The sequence below is a fragment of the Populus euphratica genome, unplaced genomic scaffold (assembly GCF_000495115.2).
Source record: "Populus euphratica unplaced genomic scaffold, PopEup_1.0 scaffold355.1, whole genome shotgun sequence".
Classification (NCBI taxonomy): domain Eukaryota; kingdom Viridiplantae; phylum Streptophyta; class Magnoliopsida; order Malpighiales; family Salicaceae; genus Populus; species Populus euphratica.
The window spans coordinates 1416-23205 of record NW_011500174.1 but is presented as its reverse complement, the minus strand read 5'-3'; the positions used below and the strand labels follow the sequence as shown (position 1 = coordinate 23205).

The window sequence follows — 21790 nt, the reverse complement described above, 5'->3', positions numbered from 1 at the left end:
TTAAATAACACCATAAAAAAGCAATAACAATAAAAAAAATTAACTTAAAAATAATAAAAAAATTACACTTGAATCTATTTGGGATTATAAAACAATTTAATATTAATCTAATTAAAAAAATCAGAAATTTTTTTTATCTTAAACAAAAAAATAGAAAATATCAATTAAAAAAATAAACAAATTTAGATGAACTCCTTAAACCTAATTTAATATAAAAAATTTATAATTTGTTAAACCCGACTTCAATTAAAAAATTTAAATATAATTTCATTTAATTTGAAAAAATTAATTCATTAAAAAAATTATTAATAAAAAATCTTATAAAAAAAAAGAAGCTAAAATCTACAAGAAAAAAATAAAAAAATTGAACCAATCAAACTCCTATGCTATAAGCCTCCTCCACTGGAGATTCATGATTTTGGCTCCAAAATATTGAAAAGAAACATCCACAATGTTTGCCAGGGAAACATCCATTATACCACCAAACTTCTAGTCGTTAGAGCATTGAGCTCTGTATTCTGTCAACGATATTAAGAGGAAAGGTTGCTGCGCTCCCAGCAAGTCCACAGATGAGAGACGTAAATAGAGCCTGGACAATTATGGAAGTTGAGTCAGAAATGATTACGATAGAGATGGGCTCCACACAGCACTAAACGACACGTCGTGGAATGTGCAAACAGGGGTGGGGCGGGGGGGGGGGGGGGGGTCAAAGTCAACCCAGTTGAGTTGATGGTGTTTATCTATTGTGGATTAAATGCCACGTCGTTTTACCCGCCTAAGCAAACACAGCACGTCACACTCGGTTCTGTAACGACCAGGCCAGGCCAGGCCAGAACAGAGCCAACAGCGGCTTCAAAACAAGCAGCTCACGATATAACAAGTCATGTATAGCAGCAGGAGAGGACGAGGCAAGATTCTAAGTAAATCAAGGAAACATCCTTAGATCTCGACAAATCATAACAAACCCGAAGATGATGGAGAAGAACTTCAATCTCCTCCACATTATCCAACACAGAAGGTACTACAACAACGAACACTTCTCTTGTTTCCACGTGTCGTTTGATGCTTATCTCTCTCAAAATTCTTTGAAATGTTCTGGTTTTATTTTTTTTGCTCTCTCGAATCTCATAGCTGACGGTGTTGCATGCCTATAACAGTCTAGATTGATCCCTTTTTTAAAAAAAGAAATTCGGATGCTTTAATGATAGTGAATGAAATGCCTAGTTGGTTTTTCAAGAAACTGTGAGGGTGATATGTAGAGATTATCATGAGAGGTGTAAAATTGTGATACTGGTACGTTTAAATGAAAAGAGAGAGCTATGGGAAGTAGGATTGGAATTATACGTGTGAAGGATGTTGTTGTCCTTGTTGAGTAGGCGTGCGTTGGAGGTTGAATCCAGGCAAGTTCAATTCCATTACATTCAAGGTTTCTTACATTCGTGTTTAAAGATCTTGTTTTTGGCAATATGTTGTCCCTTTGCTTTTTTAATGAATGAATTTGTTTGCATTGAGTGTTTGCATTTTCTCCGAAATGGGGATTTTCGATGACTGATTTGGGGGCATTTGAGAATGAAGAAATTGTTGTTGATGATGTCAACAGGGACGGCTATGGATTTGCTTTAAGACCTCAACACATACAAAGATATCGAGAGTACGCAAATATCTATAAGGTATGGCAGACACATATTAAAAATTTTTCTCAAATCAAGATGTTTAGCGTAAGTGATTGGCGTGGATTATTTTTAGAATCATTGACCTTGTATCGAGAATTGATAAAATGATATGTTTGGAAAGCAAATGGTATTAGACAGTTGCAATTTCTTTCTAATTTCTGGTGTAAAGAAACATTAGTTTCTCATCAGTAAATTGAGGATGTGGAATCTATATATATATATATATATATTATCCTCTTGTTTGCTCAAATGTTTCTTCAGTTCTTATTTTGTTGAATTTGTGTCACCGTGTATTGTGGAGTGTTGAGTATAGGACAGTGAAAGCAATTGTAAAATTAAAGAGTTAAAAGGTGTTTTCACTCCAACACAGTAGTGCTTTCATGGTATCAGGAGGAGGAAGAGGAAAGGTCATATAAATGGAACAACTTCATTGAACAGCAAGCAAAATCTAATCATTCTAGCTCTGCCGAGGAGGACTGTAGAGAGAACTTGCAGGCTGAGGCTGATGAATTGAGAGAAGAGACTGTTTTCGAAAGGGGCCGGGAGGAGGATGATTCAAGTGACAAGAATTCAGATTCTGATGGTTCAACCAAAAGTTATCCTGGGAAAGAGGTCAAACTTTCAGGGCAACCTGAGAAGGAGGTGCAACTTTCAGAGGAACCAGAGAAGGAGGTGCAACGATCAGAGGAACCTGAGAAGGAGGTGAAACATTCAGAGCAACCTGAGAAGGAGGTGGAACATTCAGAGCAACCTGAGAAGGAGGTACAACTTTCAGAGGAACCTCAGAAGGAGGTGCAAGCTTCACAAATACAAGAAAGGGAGACACTGCTTTCAAAAGAATCTGACAAGGAGGGGCAGCTTTTAAAAGAAACAAAGGCCAACAAGGTTCAATCGTGGTCTTGGACGAGACCATCTCTTCATGTTATTGAGAATATGATGAGTTCACGTGTTAAGAACATAAAGGATATGAAATACAGGCATAATACAATAAACGGAGACCATCTTCCATCTATAAGAAAGACAGGATCTTCAGGAGGATCCACTGTGGCGGAAATTGACAAGGAATTATGCATTAAAGAGACTTCTGATGATAATGTTGACAAATCCACAGGAGAAACGAACGTGGATAGTAAGGAGTCCCCAGAATCATTCTTTCCTTGGAAAGAGCTCGAGTTCCTCGTCCGTGGGGGAGTTCCAAAGGACCTCAGGGGAGAGGTAAATCTGACACTGTTGAGTTTATCAATGGACTTTTTAACTCCTTATATGCGCAAAAGTACATCTTCCATGTATGATTCTGACATTATAGGTGTGGCAAGCCTTTGTCGGTGTGAAGACACGTCGAGTGGAGAGATATTATGAGGGGCTGCTTGCCGAAGAAAGTAATACAGATGAAAGCAAGGAACACAATAACTCAAATGCTGCACCCAGAAAATGGAAAAAGCAGATTGAGAAGGTTATTAGATGCATGCACCTTGGATTTTATGGTTCAATCTTTTAAATTTGTAGGTTCCAATTCTTTTTCTTTGGGTTGCAATCAAGTTTTCTCCCTAGAATGATTTTTGTGTTTACTTTACAGGACATACCACGAACTTTCCCAGGTCATCCTGCCTTGGATGAGCGTGGTAGGGATTCCTTGAGGCGTGTACTTGTTGCATATGCTCGACATAACCCTTCAGTGGGGTATTGTCAGGTAATTAGTATCTGACCAAGCCTTCTTTGTTAATTCTAACGATCCAAATAATACTTTGATTTTTTAGCTCAATCTTTTCTTTTTGGACCCAAAATTGTGTAGACATTTTTCTTTTGACTAATAACTACAGAATGAAGTCAAAGCCTAAACTCCATCACACTAACCAACTTTTGAGACAGCTATGCTAGTGTTATTTGTTAGATTAAATTTCTTTTAGTTTCTCTTTTCTCTCTCTCCAGCCCTCAATCTCCTTCTTTTCATTTGCCATTTCCTCTGCAGTTTCATTTTCTAATAACCAGTTCACTGTTCATTATGTTTTACTTTCTAGGTTTCTGGTAATTAAACGCTAGTGTCATAATTTTAAGTAATTGACGCTCAAGACCTCATAATTGTTGGGTATGCGACCAAAGTCCCACATTGGTTAGAAATGGGAAGGATCAAGGGTATATAAGGATGAATAAATATCTCCATTGATATGAGGTTTTTTGGGTATAACCCAAGAGCAAATGAAGGCCATGATGGATGAATATATTATTAAAACATTCCAGCAAGAACTTGAGATCAAAATCTGCTACTTTGGTTGTCTGTTAACGTTGTATTTCTGCAGTTTGTTCTCGTTAAATGCAACTCATGTGATAGGCTTCTTTTAATATAATACAGACTGGTGTGATCTCTTTTATTACTTACCTTAATTAGTATGAAAACATTTGCAGGCAATGAATTTCTTTGCTGGCTTATTGCTCCTTCTGATGCCTGAAGAAAATGCCTTTTGGTAGGTTTGAGTAGCTCATTTCTTTCATCTATTGCTTTAAAGAAGGTACATGCTCTCTAAAGTAACCAGGGATAATTATTTAATAAAACATCTGAATGGGGCACTGTGAGTATGGAATGGAATTTAAATTGTTGGCTTTCTATTTGGGACCCAAATTTCCTTTTTCCCCTTTTTCATTGGGAATGGACTTGAAAAGTTTTTGCATTTGTTTTACTTTATATGTTTCCTCCATTAATCTGCACATGCATCCATGAAGCAAATTGACAACAAGCTAACTGTAGCCAAGTTAGTTTTAAGGACTGGCTTGTTTTGGTGGACCTTCTCAGGACTTTGGTGGGCATTCTTGATGACTATTTTGATGGCTACTATACGGAAGAAATGATAGAATCTCAGGTGATATTCATCAAGATTTTCTTAGGGACAGTTGTTGTTTTTGCCCTGGCATATATTTTGATGTTCATTCGATTCTGATAGATCCACTTTTCAAATTGGGGTTCTTTTCAGTAGTTTAATGTTGATTAAAAAAAAATTCTTTGTTTCATTAGGTGGACCAACTTGTTTTTGAGGAGTTGATACGTGAAAAATTTCCTAAATTGGGTTAGTCCATCTACAGAAGCTGTTATGTTGACAAGTATTGTGGTTCTGTTCTTACATTAAGCAGTATATATGGTTCTTTTATTCCTTTATGCTTCTGGTGCAGTTAATCATCTGGATTACTTGGGAGTGCAGGTGGCATGGATCTCTGGACCCTGGTTCCTCTCCATTTTCATCAATATGCTTCCCTGGGAAAGTGGTGAGCTTGGGTGGTTTCATATGGCATTGCATATTTTAAACCGAGTTTTGTTTCATGCTCTAGTTTTTCTTTATTCTCTTGTTTCAGATTGACTTGAATCTTTGCTGTTCCTTTTTTTTTTTCAGTTCTCCGAGTTTGGGATGTTCTTCTTTTTGAAGGAAATCGTGTAATGCTGTTTCAAACAGCTCTTGCTTTAATGGAGTTGTATGGTACTTGAATGCACACAGATACACTATGAGGACATATTTTATTTAAATTGTGAATCAGCGATCTTTTGAGAGTATTCAAGATGACATGATTCCAAGCCGTGTAATTTCTTGTAGGTCCAGCATTAGTTACAACTAAAGATGCTGGGGACGCGATCACTTTATTGCAATCACTTGCAGGGTCAACATTTGATAGCAGCCAGCTTGTTTTGACTGCTTGCATAGGTTATTTGGCTGTAACCGAAGCTAGATTACTACAGTTGAGAGAAAAGCATAGACCAGCTGTGCTTGTAGTAGTTGAGGAAAGATCAAAAGGGGGAAGAGTTTGGAAGGGTTCAAAAGGGCTTGCATCTAAGTTGTACAGTTTTAAGCATGATCCTGGATCACTAGTAGAAGAAAAAAAAGTAAGCGAGGGAGACAAGTCCTTACTGGAGTCTCACTCCTCTAATCTGGATGATTTGCTCAGTGGCTTAAGTGTTGACCAAGAAGTAGATTCTTTATCAGATCTTCAAGAACAGGTAATTTTTCTCTTCCTTCCTTCTTTGCACTGTAGTGCTGCTTTCCTGAGTTATGAAAGTCATCCACCTGATGCTAGATTCATGTTTGAAGATTCACAAATACCATCCTTTGGTGCTGCTTTATTTTGATGAATTTCTATCCGTGATAACTGACAAATTTTGTGCTTTCCCTAATTTAACATTTTCCTGGTTAAAATTTCCAATTATATTTGCAAAAGTTATTTGAGGCTTAATAATGTTACTTGTGATTGTGGGGGAAATTCATGCAATTCACTTCCCTCTCATTTGAATGTCAGCAATTAACAGCTTTTGTGCAGGTGGTTTGGCTGAAGGTTGAGTTGTGCAGATTGATGGAGGAGAAAAGATCTGCCATACTCAGGTTAGTGCCTTCTAATTTCTGCAATCTTTTGGGATGCATTTTTACTTCTTCTCTGGATCATATTTGATGAAGAAAGCACTACAAAAATGAGATGCACATTGCAGGAGCCTATCTTTTGTCAAAAATTCATGGTTTACTTGCCTCTAATATTCTGCTTGAGTTTTTTTTTCCTTTTCCAGAGCCGAGGAGCTTGAGACAGCACTAATGGAGATGGTCCAACAAGATAATCGACGACAATTGAGTGCAAAGGTATATTCAAAGTAGATTCAAACAACCATTATTGCTTCTGAATGCATGACAAAATAGATACATGTTCTGGTATACATGCAAAGCACTTTCCTCCCTCTGCTCGTAAGTGTTTTGTGTTGTTTTTGGAATTTTTATTGAACCATTTACATAGATTTTCCTGACTTGTGTAGTTTGTTACACTCAATTTGGTGTCATATTTTTACCTCTTTGATGGTAAACTAGTCGATTGACTTTTTGTATTCATGGAGCTCCAATTCATAAGAGTTAAATTTGTCGTATATTCAAATTATAATTAGTATCACCCCATTCTAGTCTCCCACCATTTTTACTTGACTGGTTGATTGATGCAAAGCTGATAAATGAGAAGCCTGATATAAAAGTTCGTTATAAATGTCCACAATCTAGGAGCTAGTCATGAAGTCTATCCATTTTTTAGCCTCAAGCCACTCTACTTGCTGCGAAACTAAAATTTGTTCTGCAGGTTGAGCAGTTGGAGCAAGAGGTAGCTGATCTAAGGCAAGCCCTTGCCAATAAGAAAGAACAAGAAGCCGCAATGCTTAAGGTTAATATTTCCTACTATTTTTCCATGATTTCTAATTTTTTTAGTGAGTAAAAATACATACTCTATCATGTGTTTATGGAAAAAGGATTCCTATTCTATATAATATTAGGAACTCATTTATATTATGTATAATATGTATATTATTCGTATTATCTGTAGGTCCTGATGCGGGTAGAGCAAGAACAGAAGATAACTGAAGAAGCTCGAATAGGGGCTGAGCAAGATGCAGCTGCACAAAGATATGCAGTAAATGTGCTTCAGGTTCTTGTTATACAAGATTACAATAGACCATAGATTTACATTTATGGAAATAAAGAGTGCTGAATTGTTTGTTGGGTTTTGAGAAAGCACGTATTTTATTTTCGAAGTTAAATTTCTAGAATACAGAGGCATGCCTTCTCCATCCTATCAAAATTAAATAGATCTTATCGAGAAGCTGATGACACTGGGAGGCTTATTTTCTGTCAAGCAGTTTTTTATCTTGGTCAGGGTCATGGTTTTATTCTATGATAATGCTCTTCATGTGATAACTCAGTTTGATTAAAAAGATAGAACTACTGTGCCGAACACAATTTTGGTAATTAAGGATTAAATTCATATCAGGAAGTCTTGAGCATAGATCAGAGCTTGAAATTAATTTCATTCTCCAGAGAACTTAGCATAATATTTATCTGGTCCTTCATCCAGTTTTTTTGAACTTTCACCCATTGCTGTGGGAAAAAAAAGAGAGAGAGCTATATGATGAGGTACGCTGGAACTTTTATCCAGGAGATTGTTCCATTTTTCTCTCCTTGCCAACATCGTTGTAGATCCAAGAACTCAGCATAATATGTCACTTTCTGTCTTTGAATTACACAACTATATTGGTTCACAATAAAGTTATGTGCGCAGGAAAAATATGAGAAGGCTATGGCTTCACTTGCTCAGATGGAACAGAGAGTGGTCATGGCTGAATCAATGTTAGAGGCTACCGTACAGTACCAGTCTGGCAAAGCTAAGGCACTATCTTCACCAAGGTACACGAGAAATATGTGTTTCTTATGAATATTTACTTCCTCATGGATAAGATCTAATAAGTTTTCATGATAGTCCTCTCAACAAATGTAGCCAACTGTCAATCACAGCATAAAAATGAAAAGTCCTAAAAATTCTCGAAAGGTCCTGTGAATCAGGGTCGGGTTTTCTGGAAAGCTTAATATTTTCATGTGTGGACAGCAGCGGTAATGAGCGCACTTTATAAGCACGTTCCTAGTGCCATGAAATCCATTGATTCATCAAGTCGTACTTTTAGCTCCTATATTTCTTCGCTTGCAAGTATATCCTTCTGCATTTTTTTTTTCTAACTCAGTTACAGGTCAGTGAGCTCCTCTGTGGAAAGTCCCAGAAGAAGGATAGGCCTATTTGGCCTTGGCTGGCGTGACCGGAACAAGGTAAGTTTTTGCACATAAACAGTACACACCTGATTTCTCATGACTGTTAATGCTCAAAAAACAACCTCTAATCACACGGAGAGAGAGAGGGGGAGAGAGAGAGAGAGGTTAAATCTACTTGTAAGCATTCACTACTAGAATTTCTATGGTGAAATATGCAAAAGACGAGAATCCTCCGCAATTTTGGACCTTTAACTGTGGAGTGTAACTTACCAATCTCATTGTCCCTCCGGGTTTTTTTTTCTTCTTCTTTTTTTTCAGTCTAAGATTTTCCAATGGATAAAGCACCTAAGGTAGTGTTTTGGATTGGAATAAGATTTTCTTTCAAAATATTTTTTTATTCGAAAATATATTAAAATATTTTTTTTATTTTTTAAAATTTATTTTTAACATTAGCCCATCAAAACAATTTAAAATTATATAAAAAAATTCAACAATTTTCAAGACCGATTTCTGAAAGAAAAAAAGAAACAGAGTCTTCATCGAGTTTAAGCCACAATGCATTGTGATTGTTTTCAATCTGACAGCTGAACATTTATAAAATTCGTATGGCAGGACAAAGACAAACCGACAAATGATGATTCTGGCACCAGTTAATCTAGCAATGAGGGGAAAAACTCGAGCACTTTGTAGAAAGGTAGAAACAACCAAGAAGAGGGGTAGGAGGGAATTAGGGGACGACTTTTACACCATTCATTCTCAGCAACATGGCACCTGTTGCTCAAGAACTCACTGATTTGTGGCTGTAATTATGCACGGACAGATGGGTCGGGGTAAAGGAGCCTTGCATCTGCATCGATGCCAAATCAAAATAATTAGACAGTTCTTTGCCCTTACATGATGAATTTATTTGTGCAAGAGTTCGCTGGTCCTGGTGGATCCGTTTTGCTCTCTGACATGTTTTTAAACCTTCATGAGACAAAGGATCCACTGTCGCGACAGATGCCGCATATGATGGTCGGTCTTGGGGCTGGAAAAAAAATGTTGAGATTTTGGTGCAAGGATGATGTACGGATGCATTAAGATCATTAACATGTTTATTGTTGTTCATGTGAAACAAATGCTAATAGTTGCTGAGTTCCATGGTGCCCTTGGCCATCTCAGATTGTTCCATTTTTTCACAGCTACAAGAAGATTGATGATAAGCATGACATGTTTTGAGAATGTGAATAACGCCCATCATCTGTTACCATGGCATTAAAGCAAGTGTTTTCTTTTTAAAAAAAACCCTTTCCATGAGAACATCAATCCAATATTGCAATATCATCGTGCTTCAAACTGTTTATTCGGAACGGGTCAGGGTCAAATACATGGCAGAGCTATACAGCCAGATATATTTATAGGATCACAACAACCCAGGTTCCAGCATCTCCTGATAATAACTGGAGTAGGAAAACATGCTGATCTAGAATGATACAAAATTTGATAGGAAGGAAAAAAATGAGAAATGAGCTGACAATGGAACTCTAGAGCTTTTTGAGGTTGTGATCCACATGGATTCGAAAGGAGACTACTTACTCATAATACAATCCATTTAGCATCCATCAAGACTTTTCTTGGCAATAAGTCGGGCAAGAAGTCTGCTTGGAACTCTAAATCTCAGTTACTTTTGCACACAAGGATAAAGCAATGTTAATTTCCTCGTTTGATTTCTCTCAGATCCACTATCATTGAGTTTTACCACCCCTCTTTGCTCTAGGAGGAGGCGAGGCAGGGGGGTAGCGGGGTCTCTGGCCTGTATCTGCATCAGGGTCATATTTTTGAGAAGCAAGGTAAGTCAAAGCTGTGACAACATCAGCTATGACGGGGCGCATATTAGGCTGCTCTTGAACACACATCGCTGCAACAGCAAGAGCTTGGTACAAGCCCCTTGGAGGATACTGACCTTGAAGCATTGGATCAGCTATGTCTGAGAATTTTTTTCTGTCTTTGAACAAAGGTCTTGCCTGTAATAGAAGTAAAAGATCAAATACGCATAATCAAGCTGCAAATCACCACCTTCACACACAATTCTCATCAATGATAAGTGCACAAGATTTTTTTTTTTTTTTTTTTTTTGGGGGGGGGGGGGGGTGTTTGGTAAATGGATTCCCAAGGATGTGATCAAATTTTTGGATTTCATGGTTAAAATTGTTGGTAGTTTCAGTGAACACTTGTTTACTGCAGGTAGAGTCCGGGTTTTTTTTTTTTTTCTTCAAAGTGCCTCTAGGTAATTACTGGCACAAGATAACTGCAAATTTTAATGTTGCCTTCAGCCTCTGTCAGGGTCATCATTAGTATCAAAACATTTAAAGCATTGTATTCACTAGCCATCCACCAGAAATTCAATGAAAAAAGAATCAACATCAGAGTGAAATTATAGAAAAAAGAGTGTAAAATTATACATGTGATGGGACCTCACCTAACAGTTTAAGTTTTTTAGTTGAGATGGTTTTTTGATATGGTATCAAAACTTCAATGACCAAACAGTCACGAGTTCGAATCTTACCATTTCTATTTATTTGATAAAAATTAAACATAAAGTAATGTAGATCTATGCAAGTTTCAAGCCCAAAAAACTTTCATTTGAAGAGATGTGTTAAAAAATAATATAAATTATATCATGTGACCTCGACATGGTAAAGTCAAAGTTCATTTGTAATTTTGCATTGACATAACCTTTATCATCAGTTTTCTATGGCAAAAATATTAACATGTAGATGTTGTAGCCATATACCACAGACCACGGTGGCACAATTACAGAAATGTGAAGCAAGAGAAGTGCACACACTTGATTGACATGTTGATAACTCGCACTAAGAAGTGAATGAGATTCTAAATTAATTTTTATTGTAGTAGAAGAATATGCCAATATTATGAATAAATATTCTTATAACAATTAAAAAATTCCTAAACAATTTGTGTATATGAAAAAATACAAATCAAATAACAGATCAACCTATAAAACCATAATTATATAACTTTGAAGGATGAATTCACAATTAAAAATGTCCGATGGCTTAAACAGTAAAAAAAAAAAAAAAACAGAGAGCAATTTCACTGGTCATGTGAACCGTGAAAACAACCACGTGTCATTAAATATATTTACTAATAGTAATGGGATGCCTAGGATGTTAGTAAGTCTATCTATTTTATCTAGCCCGACTCACAAAATTAGCACCACAGCCTGTCTGCTTGGTTTTTATTGCGGCTGGCATAAATGTCAGTTGGATGGGTGGTGACCCCGATCATACTCCCACTCGAGGGAAGTACGATGGTGATGATGATATTCTGATTTCTCTAGACTTTGTACATAGCATATATTTGTTTTGACAGAACAATCAGTGATAGAGAACACCCTCTTAAGTGAATAATATTGTCTATAAAACCTTATACCAACCTCCCAGAACCAGTGACTGGTTGTGCAGGCTGATGAAATGATAATGGCAGGAAAAAATAAGGGATCATCGTTCTCAACAGGGCCAAGCAGGGTCTCAAATCTTATTCTTCAACAATAATAAAATGATAAAGTTAAGGATCCCGTACCCATGCAACCAGATTCTGCTCCCCTGTAGCTTTTGAATTGTCAATTGCCTTCCGCCCTGTAATGATTTCCAGTAGAACAACCCCAAAGCTATAAACATCTGATTTCAGAGTTAGTTGTCCAGTCATTGCATATTCTGGTGCACAGTATCCGTAGGTGCCCATAACTCTAGTAGATACATGGGTGTTATCCCCAACAGGACCCAGTTTAGCCAAGCCAAAATCTGATAGCTTGGGATGATAACCTTCATCAAGCAAAATATTGGAACATTTTAAATCTCGGTATATAACTGGGGGGCTAGCTTTATCATGCAAGTGCTCCAATCCTTTTGCTGCCCCAGCAGCTATTTTCATTCTTGTGTTCCAATCAAGCCAGTTCTTACCAGGTGGAACTTCTGCAAAAGACTCGATTCAGCCCAACAGCCAAATTAAAAAGTAGATACCAATAAAAAAGAACATAATGTATATACCATGTAGATGGTCCTCTAAAGATCCTAGAGGCATGTATTCATAAACCAAAAGCCTTTGATCTCCATCAGCGCAATAACCAATTAGATTAACAAGGTTAGGGTGGTGAAGTAGACTTAACATCAACACTTCAACTAGGAACTCCCTGTTCCCTTGCAAACCATTTCGATTAAGTTGCTTGATGGCCACAACCTGCACCAAAGAAAAAGGAGAGATTCACCTTTCACCATACATATCATATTCATGATAGAAGCCCCATTTTTTTTAACGAGTTAATAATCAAATCTCACACGCTAAGCTTCTATAAGAATTGTGCATGTGGGATCCAAAAAATAGCTTTTAGAAGAAATAATAAGAACCATTAGATTAGCAGCACGAATTAGAATATGCAAGACTTACACGCTGCTTGGAAATCTGACTCGTTCTCTACATAAAGTAAGAAGTTGACCAACCTGATTAGTGCTTTCCAGATATCCTTTATACACTCTTCCAAAACCTCCCTCACCTAAAAGACATTCCGCTCTAAAGTTTTTAGTTGCAATTGCCAATTCACGGAATGTAAAAGTCTGTGCTGTAGTGCTATCAGACCCTCCATTTTTAGACTCCCCCTTAACACGCAAAGGGTAATCATTCCTCAATCTCTCTGCAAATGCAAACGGGGAAGAAAAGGATGAAGACAATAAATGATTTGGAAAGTGTCAAAGTAGGGTTTCCACCAATAGAGGAAACCAAACCACAACCATCAACAGCTCAAAAGCAAACACGTATTAGGAGAAGCAAACATCAACAAGCAAATGAATTCTTGTAATGATCCAAAGAAAACAAAAATTTATAAACATTACTGTCCCTGTTCACAAGGCAACAGCAAACAATCTTAGCACCCACTCATCCTCACAATGGAACTCGTAATTTGTGATCTAAAATAAAATCAAGTCCATGTAGAATAAAAAACGCGAGGATCCATGAAACCATAGTACTTCGTAGGTATGGGAAAACACAGAAATATAATGAATTAGTGATTGCTAAAACAAGTTAAGCTATTAAGAGCTGTCTGAAAGTTATCATTAAGATTTAGTTTATTGGCTAGAAATACTTGCAATTATAAAACAAAGTACAATCTTTAGAATGAAAAACAAAGTAACGTTATCGAACAAACGAGTGAATGGTCAATCACCGAACGTTCTTAGACTTTGGTCAGAACAAGGAGACAAAATCTCTGATCAATTAAGAAGACACCCAGATAAGAAAAGGCAAAAAAAATTCATAATCAATAAAAAATAAATAACCAAATCCTAGTATATTCAGAAAATCATAAGAAAAACCCGAAGTACAAGATTCAAAGACAAACCTGGAGAGGTTTTGGTCTGATCAAGTGGTTTCTGGTTCACGATCACCCTATTCTTGTTGTTGTTGTTGTTTTTCTTGTTCTTTGTAGCCCGCCTTGATATACCAGAACATGGTATCCATTCCATTGCTCTCTCTCAAACCTATCACTCTCTATCTACACAGTTTAAGCACTAGCTAAAGATAATTCAAGTGACTTTACTGATTGATACACAGTGGCCACGGACGTTGATGATATGGAGAGAGAAGTTGAAGAAGCCCAACAAGCGCGCTCTCTCTGTCCGTGCTCTTTTCTTTTTCATATTTGGTGATTGGTGGAAACGGTATTGTTTGGGCCATATTCTTACGAAACGGTAGCGTTTTCAAGGGGATATCACGGTCTACTGATCACGGGTCCCACGAGGATCGAATATTCCTTTGTCAGGTCTGTCAGTCGATAAAAATGGACGGTTTAGATGAGAGGTTTGTGCAAGCGTGTGATGCAGGGGTATGGAAGTAAAAAAGGAGGATGCATTTACTTTTATTTCGTTTCAGTAATAAGCAGGCTGCTGACGGCTTCATCCGTTCATCGAACCCCACCTTTTTGTTTCAATTCTGGCTGGCATATTTTGTTCTAGTAAAAAAATAATAATAATAAATAAATTAAATAAATCTCATTTTGTTCAAAATCTTAGTTTATTCCAAAATTATGCCTACAGTATTCGTGGTTTTTTTAGATATTTTTTTAATTTTAATATTTAACAATATGTTTATTATGAATTAAATTAAATTTAACAATATCATAATTTTATAACCCAAATTACAAATTTAAAAAATTAATCCATTAAAATTAATTTAATATTTTTAAAAATATATATGACCTTTAACTTTTTTTTATTCAAACTATATTACTTTTTCCGTCTTCGTGTAGTTTGTTTCAAGAATAGAATTAAAACCACTCCCTCTTTGTTTTTATTTAGAAAGTCATGTCATGAAAAGAGATAAAGAGAAGGGGTGGGGTCGTCGTCGTCGTCGTCTTCTTCTTCTTCTAACCTAATTCAAAATAATTGTTTATGAAAAAGAAAAACCTTTTTTGTGTGCCAAATGGTTGGATTCAAAGTGTAAGACAGGCACGTCCTACAATACGTGACAGCCAACGAAAGCACTTCTTTCTAAGAACAGGATCCGGCCGGCGGGAGGACGGGCAGGCAGCGTCCACATCACGGACACTTCACAGGTTTTTAATATTAACAATCCTTGACTTGGTTTTGCCCCAAAACATGATCCAGCTCTCTCTCTCTCTCTCTCTCTCTCTCTACACTGTCCCGCTGGGACCACGATAGAGATCTTTGATATTTCGATAACAAAATATTAAAAACAACCGTGAAATTGCTGTGGATTAAAGCAGTCTTTTTTTAAAATATATCATTTTCATCTCCAAAGTTTGTTTTCTCGGATGAGTCTTTAAATTGCAAAATTAAAGGATAATTAGTTTAATCCTCTAATTTTTCAAATGACACTTTTAGTCACTGTCTTTTTTGAAATTTAATTTTGATTCAGGATTTAATTTTTACTAATTTTTAGTTTCTAGTTTAAAAAAATGGTTTTTAAATTCCAATAATAACAAAAATTTTGCTTGACATCATTTTTAATTATTAAAATAATTAATTTTAGTTTTAAATAATTCTCTTTAATAAAAAAATTACATTAAAGAGTTTTCTTTATTAATATTGTCTAAAATAATAAATCTAAACTTGAAATGTTTTTTAAATTGTAGTTGATATTTTATTTTTTCATTAAATTTCGAGTTGTTTAAAAATATAAATTGATCAAAGCCTCTAAAGTACTTTTTGAATGTTTCTGAGGAAACAAAATTGGTTAAAAATCAAAGTTTTAGATAAAAAAAAACTTATGTCTTGTTTTCAGAGACATCTCCAATCACTTGATTCTAATAAATGTCTTATTGTTTATTTTTTAAATTTTTTTAAAAAATAAAAATACTTTTTAAATATTTTTGAGCAAACAAAATTAGTTGAAGTTTTCATCGCATTATTTATCCTTTTAAATTTTAAAATATAAAAGTTTGTGGGCTAAACCTTTTATTGATGAGTTACCCCTTTAAAAATATATTTTATCATTTTTATTTTATTTATTTTATTTTTTTATATTTTATCATCAATAATCTATTTCTTCATTGTTTATCTTGTTAAATTTTTTTAAAAATAAAAAATCTAAAATATAGACTAGGCCTTTTATTGATGTGCCACCCTCCTAAAAAAAATATTTTATCTTTTTTATTTTATTTTTTTATTATTTATTTATATTTTATCATCAATGATCTATTTCTTCATTCAAACTTAAAATGAAAAAAAAATTGTTATTTTACTTAAAATAATTAGGCTTATTTTTGCTATTTTAATCTCATATATATGATTTAATTATTTTTTTTGAAAAAAATATCTTATATAAAAAAATTTCATTCTCTTTATATGAACAAATAAAAAATATTTTTAAATATAAAAAATAAATTTAAATCTAAAAAAGACATAGTTATAAGTTTAATTTGTTAAAACAAAATTTACGTGAATTATTTTTTTAATTGAATATTATTTTTTATTATTTTTTTAATATTAAATTAATTAGAAATTTAGTTTTTAAATTATTTTTCAGTATTATCCTCATAAATTTTACAGAGATTAACTTGAATTAAGATAAACCTCATATATTATTTTTTTAATATTAAATGAAAATACTGTTTAGTGTCAAGCCATCATTCCAGCAACGCAGCCATAAAAAGCGTTGAAGTTTTTTCCCAACTTTAGCAATGATCTTTGAGGTCTTGTTTGCAAAATCATTTCGTCTTCTTTCTTAACTCCAACATATTATATAAAATTAAACCCTGTTCAAAGTACGAGTCTAGCTCACCATCTAGCTCACAGGCACGACCTTGCAGGTTCAACGCAGAGTCCTGCATATAATGATTAATTGCAGTTTGCAGACATAATAGGACGGCAAAACTTAGGACAGTTAACGTAGTGGTTGATGCCGAAGTTGATTGGAAAGACATTTAGCAGGATCTTCAATGCGTAATTACATGCAATGTCACCATAATGAAATCAGAAAGTACTATTTATTCGAGTATCGAAATATTTATGTGCCCGAAAATTGTTATAAACTTCTTTCCGGAAAGTTGTACACCAAGGATTAGCCAAGGTAATAACTGAAAGAGGGAGGAAATGTATTCATAAGCTTATGATCGGCAGCAGACAGAAAAGATGAAATGAAAACGAGACAGCCTGTTTCGATAATTCTCATTACCAACACAAGACTGACATCATGAAGAAGCCTCCGTAACTGAAACAGCTTTGTTTTTGTTTCTGATTGTCATGTTATTTAGCTTTTCTGGAGTCCTCATACTCTTTCTGATATCTGGGCCAGAGCAAGCATCAAGTTCGATATCAGATCCTTCCATGGTCAAGACTTGAGATCACTGCTTGTCCCTGGTAGTAGGTGCCTGTGAATCAGGTTCAAAGGCTGCTAGGTTTGTGATCTTCAGAGGCATCTCATGGTTATGTTTTCCTTCATATGTTGTAATAAAAGCTCTTGGATCATCTGATACTCTTTCCACATGCTTGCGAACATTGCATTTGATACTGGTACATCTATAGTAACTCCTGCAAGATGGTTTTTAATGTGCTGTGAGCAAAATTCGAGGAAAGTATCAGACTGGAAAAATGCAACAAGTCCATGGATATACTAGAAAACATAAGGAGGGTCTGTTAACCTCAATCAAAGAGATTAGGAGGTGACTAATCATCCAGAAGCAACCTAACTGTAGCAGTGGCATGATGTCCCTATATCCTAATGCGAATATGTGTGGGATTGGTCAAATATTATGAAAACAACCAAAAACGTTTGTCTTCCAGAGGTTTTTGAAGGCCATATTAGAATCAGAGATGAAGAAGATCAGCTTGCAATATACATCTCAAACAAGTCATTAGGTCTCAACCTGGGATATGGATTCCCCTTCACAATCTTCTGCCCATATTTTCTCCATCGAAAACCATCCCCCAAAATTTCGGAATCTGTGGAGCTTTGCACCACTACACGGGGCTCTTGTACTCCCTCCCCTGACATGCCACCTTCAGTGGATTGTATCTCAGTTTTCCTATAAGAAGAGAGAGTATTTCCATTACATAAGAATGAAGAGAATAATTTCAAGGGTGACGTATGTTGTAAAATTAAACAGGCATCATCAGGTCATGGAAAAAGCTTATTGAATTTGTTGTAGTGAGGTAAGGGTGTGAAGGGTGGGAGGAAGAAGCAAAGGTAAGTTGGCACAAAACCGACTTGGATTATTTCTTTCGATGATCCAATTTAGCACAAAACAACACAGTGATAGTGAATTATTTTCTTTTTAATGGTGAAGTGAACGCTTATAGTAGCTGATTTTCAAATCTATTCACGAGTAGCTTATCTCTTACCTTCTTTTACTTTTAGGTTCATCAGTGGCTCCCTCCAATCCCTTGCTTCCACCATCACATTCCCCGCTGACACCACCTGAGTTATCAGGAGTTCCCGTACCAGCATTAATTGTGCCGGTTCCAGCAGGATCATAAGATGGTGGAGCTTTACCCTGATAAATTGAATGCACTGGTAATCCAATTTCATTCTGATTTTCTTCTCTACCTTCAGAGCCTTCATTTCTTTCATTGAGTTGATTACTCCATAATGGGGTGCTGTTCCTATCTGAAGCATTGCCATCAGATAGTCCTTGTGTTACTGATGAGTTGCGCTTTGGAGGCTGGGGCTTTGAATGGTTGTGTTCCCCTTTGTAGACAATTTCTGCAATCTGCCCGTCAAATGATCTTTCGACCTTCTTTTTCACTGGACAGTTTGGATAGGTGCACTTGTAGTAGCTCCGTGGATATTCACTTCCTTTTACTTGCTTTTGTCCGTATTTCCTCCAATTATAACCATCATACGAAGGTCGGTCCCCATTAGATGCATTAGATAAAGTTTTTGGATCCTCCTCCTGGTTCAGAGATGTTAACCTTAAGGGTTCAGTTGCGTGGTCTGCTTCTGCATGGGATGGAATATTCTGATGAAGATTTGAGGTAAGCTGGGAAGAGAAATTGTGTTTATCTTGTTTTGAAAGCGGAGGACGAGTCTCAACTGGTTGTAACATTTGTTGTGAATTAGGATTGAAGTTTCCCTAGTCAAAAGAAACTCTTGCATTAGTGTCTGACCAAAAAAAAATAAATACAAACAGCAGTTGCTAGACTACCATGGCAGAAGAAGTTAAAAATGGGTAGAATTTTGCTACTGACCATATTCGCCAGTAGAGAAACAGTTGCTTTCGACACAAGCTTTGCCTGTGGTTTATATATGATAGTGGCTTTGCTATCAGTACCTGAAACTTTATTAAACGAATTGCTAACTGCTGTTCCAGAGAGTTCAGCCTGAAAGTGTCCGAGAACATCAAGTTCAGAAGGCAAGAATTCATAATGGAAAAGGGCATTCAGAAGAGCTATGTGATCACCTGGGAAGAAACCAGTGCACCTGGAGCACGATTCACCACTGGCCTGAACCTCACTGTTTTTGGTCTAATGGCAGCAACTGCTGTTCCAGAACAAACATTAGAGGGTGTGGTATTGATGGCACCCGCAAGCAACTCTGAGAAAGACGTAAAATTTGAGTAACTAGGCCTGGAAGCTACTGGTTTAGCTACAACCACCCTCTCTGATTCCTTGATCTCCATTTTCAATAAATATCTGGAATGTCAATTATAATTTACAGGCAAACGTGTAAGCAACAGCCATTTCAACATCGAGGGAAACTTGGAAGTCCTATCTTCTTAAACCTCAACTCACATTCAACTGAATGCCAGCAGAACGTAGTAAGGCCGCAGAGATGGTAACATGATTTGGAGACACTCAGGAAAGCACTACTTCTGTTTGTTTGAGATGGCTTCAGCCTCGCTAACTTCTCAGACCTGCATTATACTGAGATTATATTGATGGCAAATATAATTTGATGACTAAATTTACAAGTAGGTAGAATAGACCTATGCCATAAATAGCATAACAACAACAAAAAAATCATCATCCATGACTCATTGTGCACTATCTCAATATAATAGCATTGAACCGAAGACACTTGCTCTCATTTCATATATTAATGAAGTATTCTATAATCCGTCTTGTTTATTCTTTACGAAAGGAGAAAAAATGTTAAAAGGTGCAAAGTAAGTACAAACAAGTCCCAGGAACATCTCTCTGCAACTTCCAGTTATTCATTTCTATTACTGATGTTTTATGCGAGTGGAAAGTAAGGTAAAACATTGGACTAATTTCCCAAACAACTCCATCACGAATGATTCAACTTCTTCCAATTTGGGGAATATAGAAATCGTCTTCTAGAAAAAGTTAAACCTTTCCAATTAAAACATGGATAGCTGATGCAACCATGGAAACATTTCCAAGAACACAAGTCCAATTAAAATTATGAGCGCTTTAAGTTGTTCCCGATGTACCTAAGTTGATGGAAAATACAATTTGAAGAGGACCTCAGCAAGTAAAACATTGGAAAAAATCCAAGGAATACTCACAAAACAGAAACAAACAAAACAACCGTGAGTGGATGGGATGGGCAATATGAACACATTTGTTGAATGTAAAAGAATCTCTTAAAAACCACCTCTAAATGATGAGGTCTTGAATGAATCTTTGGTCTCTGGTTGCATAGAACAACTTGTTTCAGTCTCCACAATCTCAGAACTTACTTGTGAGCAATGCTTTCCATCATCGTGAAGAAAAACTTAAAATTTTGCTTTGACTGCCCAATTATTGTTGCGAATTCACTCACGACAGTTAGGCAAAAAATCACATCACACATCTACTATTGCGATTTCCCCTTGCAATCACTACTTACGGTTACCTAATATCCGCGAGAAGCTCAGGCTGTATCATTTGGTTACTTCTGATATTCCTCTAGTGACCATGAATCTTCATAATTACCTTCCTAAAACAATAAAAATTTGGGATATAGGCTGACGAAGCATAAGAAAACTTGGGATCTTCTCCATCAACATCTCATAAGCCTTTGAGCTCCCCAGCTTGCAAAATACATTCATGGGTGCACTTTTAATCTCTAGGCTCTCAAATTAGCCAAATCTATAACCAATTTTTATTATTGTTTTTTTAAGAAAAAGAATATTCAACAGAAAAGGAAAAAAGAACCCAGAAAGATAGGATCTTTTTTACAAGCACTAGCTCCCAAAAATTACAACAAAATTCAAGTATTGCAATGAAAGTGTCTATCTTTAAAAGTTCGTGGAACTACCACGAAAACCAGTATAGTTTTTAACATTAAATAAAACATTCTCCGTAATCTGAAAAAAGAACAAAGGGCTGTAGAAAAGGTTCAAAGACCGGAAATGTTAAGAAGAGAGAGAACACGAACACGAACCATAGACAGGTTTTAGCTAAAAGAAGGCAGAAAAGAGCAAGAGTTAGTGGAAACTAACCAGAATGGATACAAGTAAGAAACTAGTAAGGAGTTTCAATGCTTCCGCAAGATCTCATTTACTACTATCTCAGTTTACAACACTAATCAATCTATCACCTACATTTGCAGAACCAAGAAGTTCGTGAGAAAATCACCAAACTTTTAACAAAGAAACTAAACAACGTGACACAGAATGAGAGAACTTGACCTTGGAGACGAGAAATCCTTGACTCAATTCAACAGATGATATGTGATTCTTTCAGACTTGAATTATTGGAGATATATGACATAATCACCAGCTTGTCTTTTTACACTACTGCCTTTTTTTTTTCCAGCTAAAAAAAACCTACAAAAAAAAGAAAAAAAGAAGCATTCTTTCTAGTTTTTGAATGAGTGATAAGGTAGTTGGACACAATGAACAGTTCCCATGTTAAAAAGCCATGAGAGAGAGCGAGAGAGGGTATGCGTTGTCTTAAATGGTTCTGCAAGTAAACTGTATGGCCATATTTGCGCATTGGGCAAGATAAGAAAAGGTTGCAGGAAGAAGAATAAGGGAAAATCTCAACTAACTCTTTTATTATTTATTTATTTTACGTGAATATAGTTTTTTTTATACAACATTTAGTATTATTATTATTATATTATTTATTATAATAGTGCATTAATTAAAAAGAAACTAAAAGGAATCCTAGTAAA

General features: G+C 35.8%; 3 protein-coding genes across 8 annotated transcripts; 1 reads left to right on the top strand and 2 right to left on the bottom strand.

Moving 5' to 3' along the window:
- The first annotated feature begins 702 nt into the window (after nucleotides 1-702).
- LOC105111401 (TBC1 domain family member 8B-like) lies at nucleotides 703-9484 on the top strand. Of its 3 annotated transcripts, XM_011006743.1 has the most exons (19): nucleotides 703-1018; nucleotides 1601-1670; nucleotides 2064-2345; nucleotides 2436-2888; nucleotides 2980-3126; nucleotides 3250-3363; nucleotides 4077-4135; nucleotides 4462-4528; nucleotides 4681-4732; nucleotides 4836-4928; nucleotides 5054-5137; nucleotides 5252-5652; nucleotides 5970-6031; nucleotides 6211-6280; nucleotides 6762-6842; nucleotides 7002-7103; nucleotides 7734-7858; nucleotides 8197-8272; nucleotides 8828-9484. In XM_011006743.1, exons 1-19 carry the CDS (start codon nucleotides 972-974, stop codon nucleotides 8867-8869), a joined length of 2427 nt encoding a protein of 808 aa, XP_011005045.1. In that variant the 5' UTR covers nucleotides 703-971; the 3' UTR covers nucleotides 8870-9484. The 3 variants fall into 3 exon arrangements, with proteins under 3 accessions (XP_011005045.1, XP_011005042.1, XP_011005043.1); XM_011006740.1 differs by having other exon boundaries at nucleotides 2064-2888; XM_011006741.1 differs by lacking the exon at nucleotides 4681-4732 and having other exon boundaries at nucleotides 2064-2888; nucleotides 4865-4928.
- A 24-nt stretch (nucleotides 9485-9508) lies between these two features.
- LOC105111400 (serine/threonine-protein kinase CDL1-like) lies at nucleotides 9509-13929 on the bottom strand. The gene is made up of 5 exons (XM_011006739.1): nucleotides 13611-13929; nucleotides 12715-12905; nucleotides 12265-12454; nucleotides 11798-12189; nucleotides 9509-10218 (listed from the first exon to the last, which is right to left on the bottom strand). The coding sequence occupies exons 1-5, from the start codon at nucleotides 13732-13734 to the stop codon at nucleotides 9940-9942; spliced, it is 1176 nt and encodes a 391-aa protein (XP_011005041.1). The 5' UTR covers nucleotides 13735-13929; the 3' UTR covers nucleotides 9509-9939.
- Nucleotides 13930-16703: 2774 nt separating this feature from the next.
- Nucleotides 16704-21534, bottom strand: LOC105111398 (WRKY transcription factor 44-like). 4 transcript variants are annotated; one of them, XM_011006736.1, is made up of 8 exons: nucleotides 21303-21534; nucleotides 21114-21211; nucleotides 19459-19590; nucleotides 19128-19359; nucleotides 18916-19047; nucleotides 18070-18800; nucleotides 17595-17753; nucleotides 16704-17259 (listed from the first exon to the last, which is right to left on the bottom strand). In XM_011006736.1, exons 4-8 carry the CDS (start codon nucleotides 19344-19346, stop codon nucleotides 17073-17075), a joined length of 1428 nt encoding a protein of 475 aa, XP_011005038.1. In that variant the 5' UTR covers nucleotides 19347-19359; nucleotides 19459-19590; nucleotides 21114-21211; nucleotides 21303-21534; the 3' UTR covers nucleotides 16704-17072. The 4 variants fall into 4 exon arrangements, with proteins under 4 accessions (XP_011005038.1, XP_011005037.1, XP_011005039.1 ...); XM_011006735.1 differs by having other exon boundaries at nucleotides 19459-19580; XM_011006737.1 differs by lacking the exon at nucleotides 21114-21211 and having other exon boundaries at nucleotides 19459-19580.
- Between the last annotated feature and the right edge of the window lie 256 nt (nucleotides 21535-21790).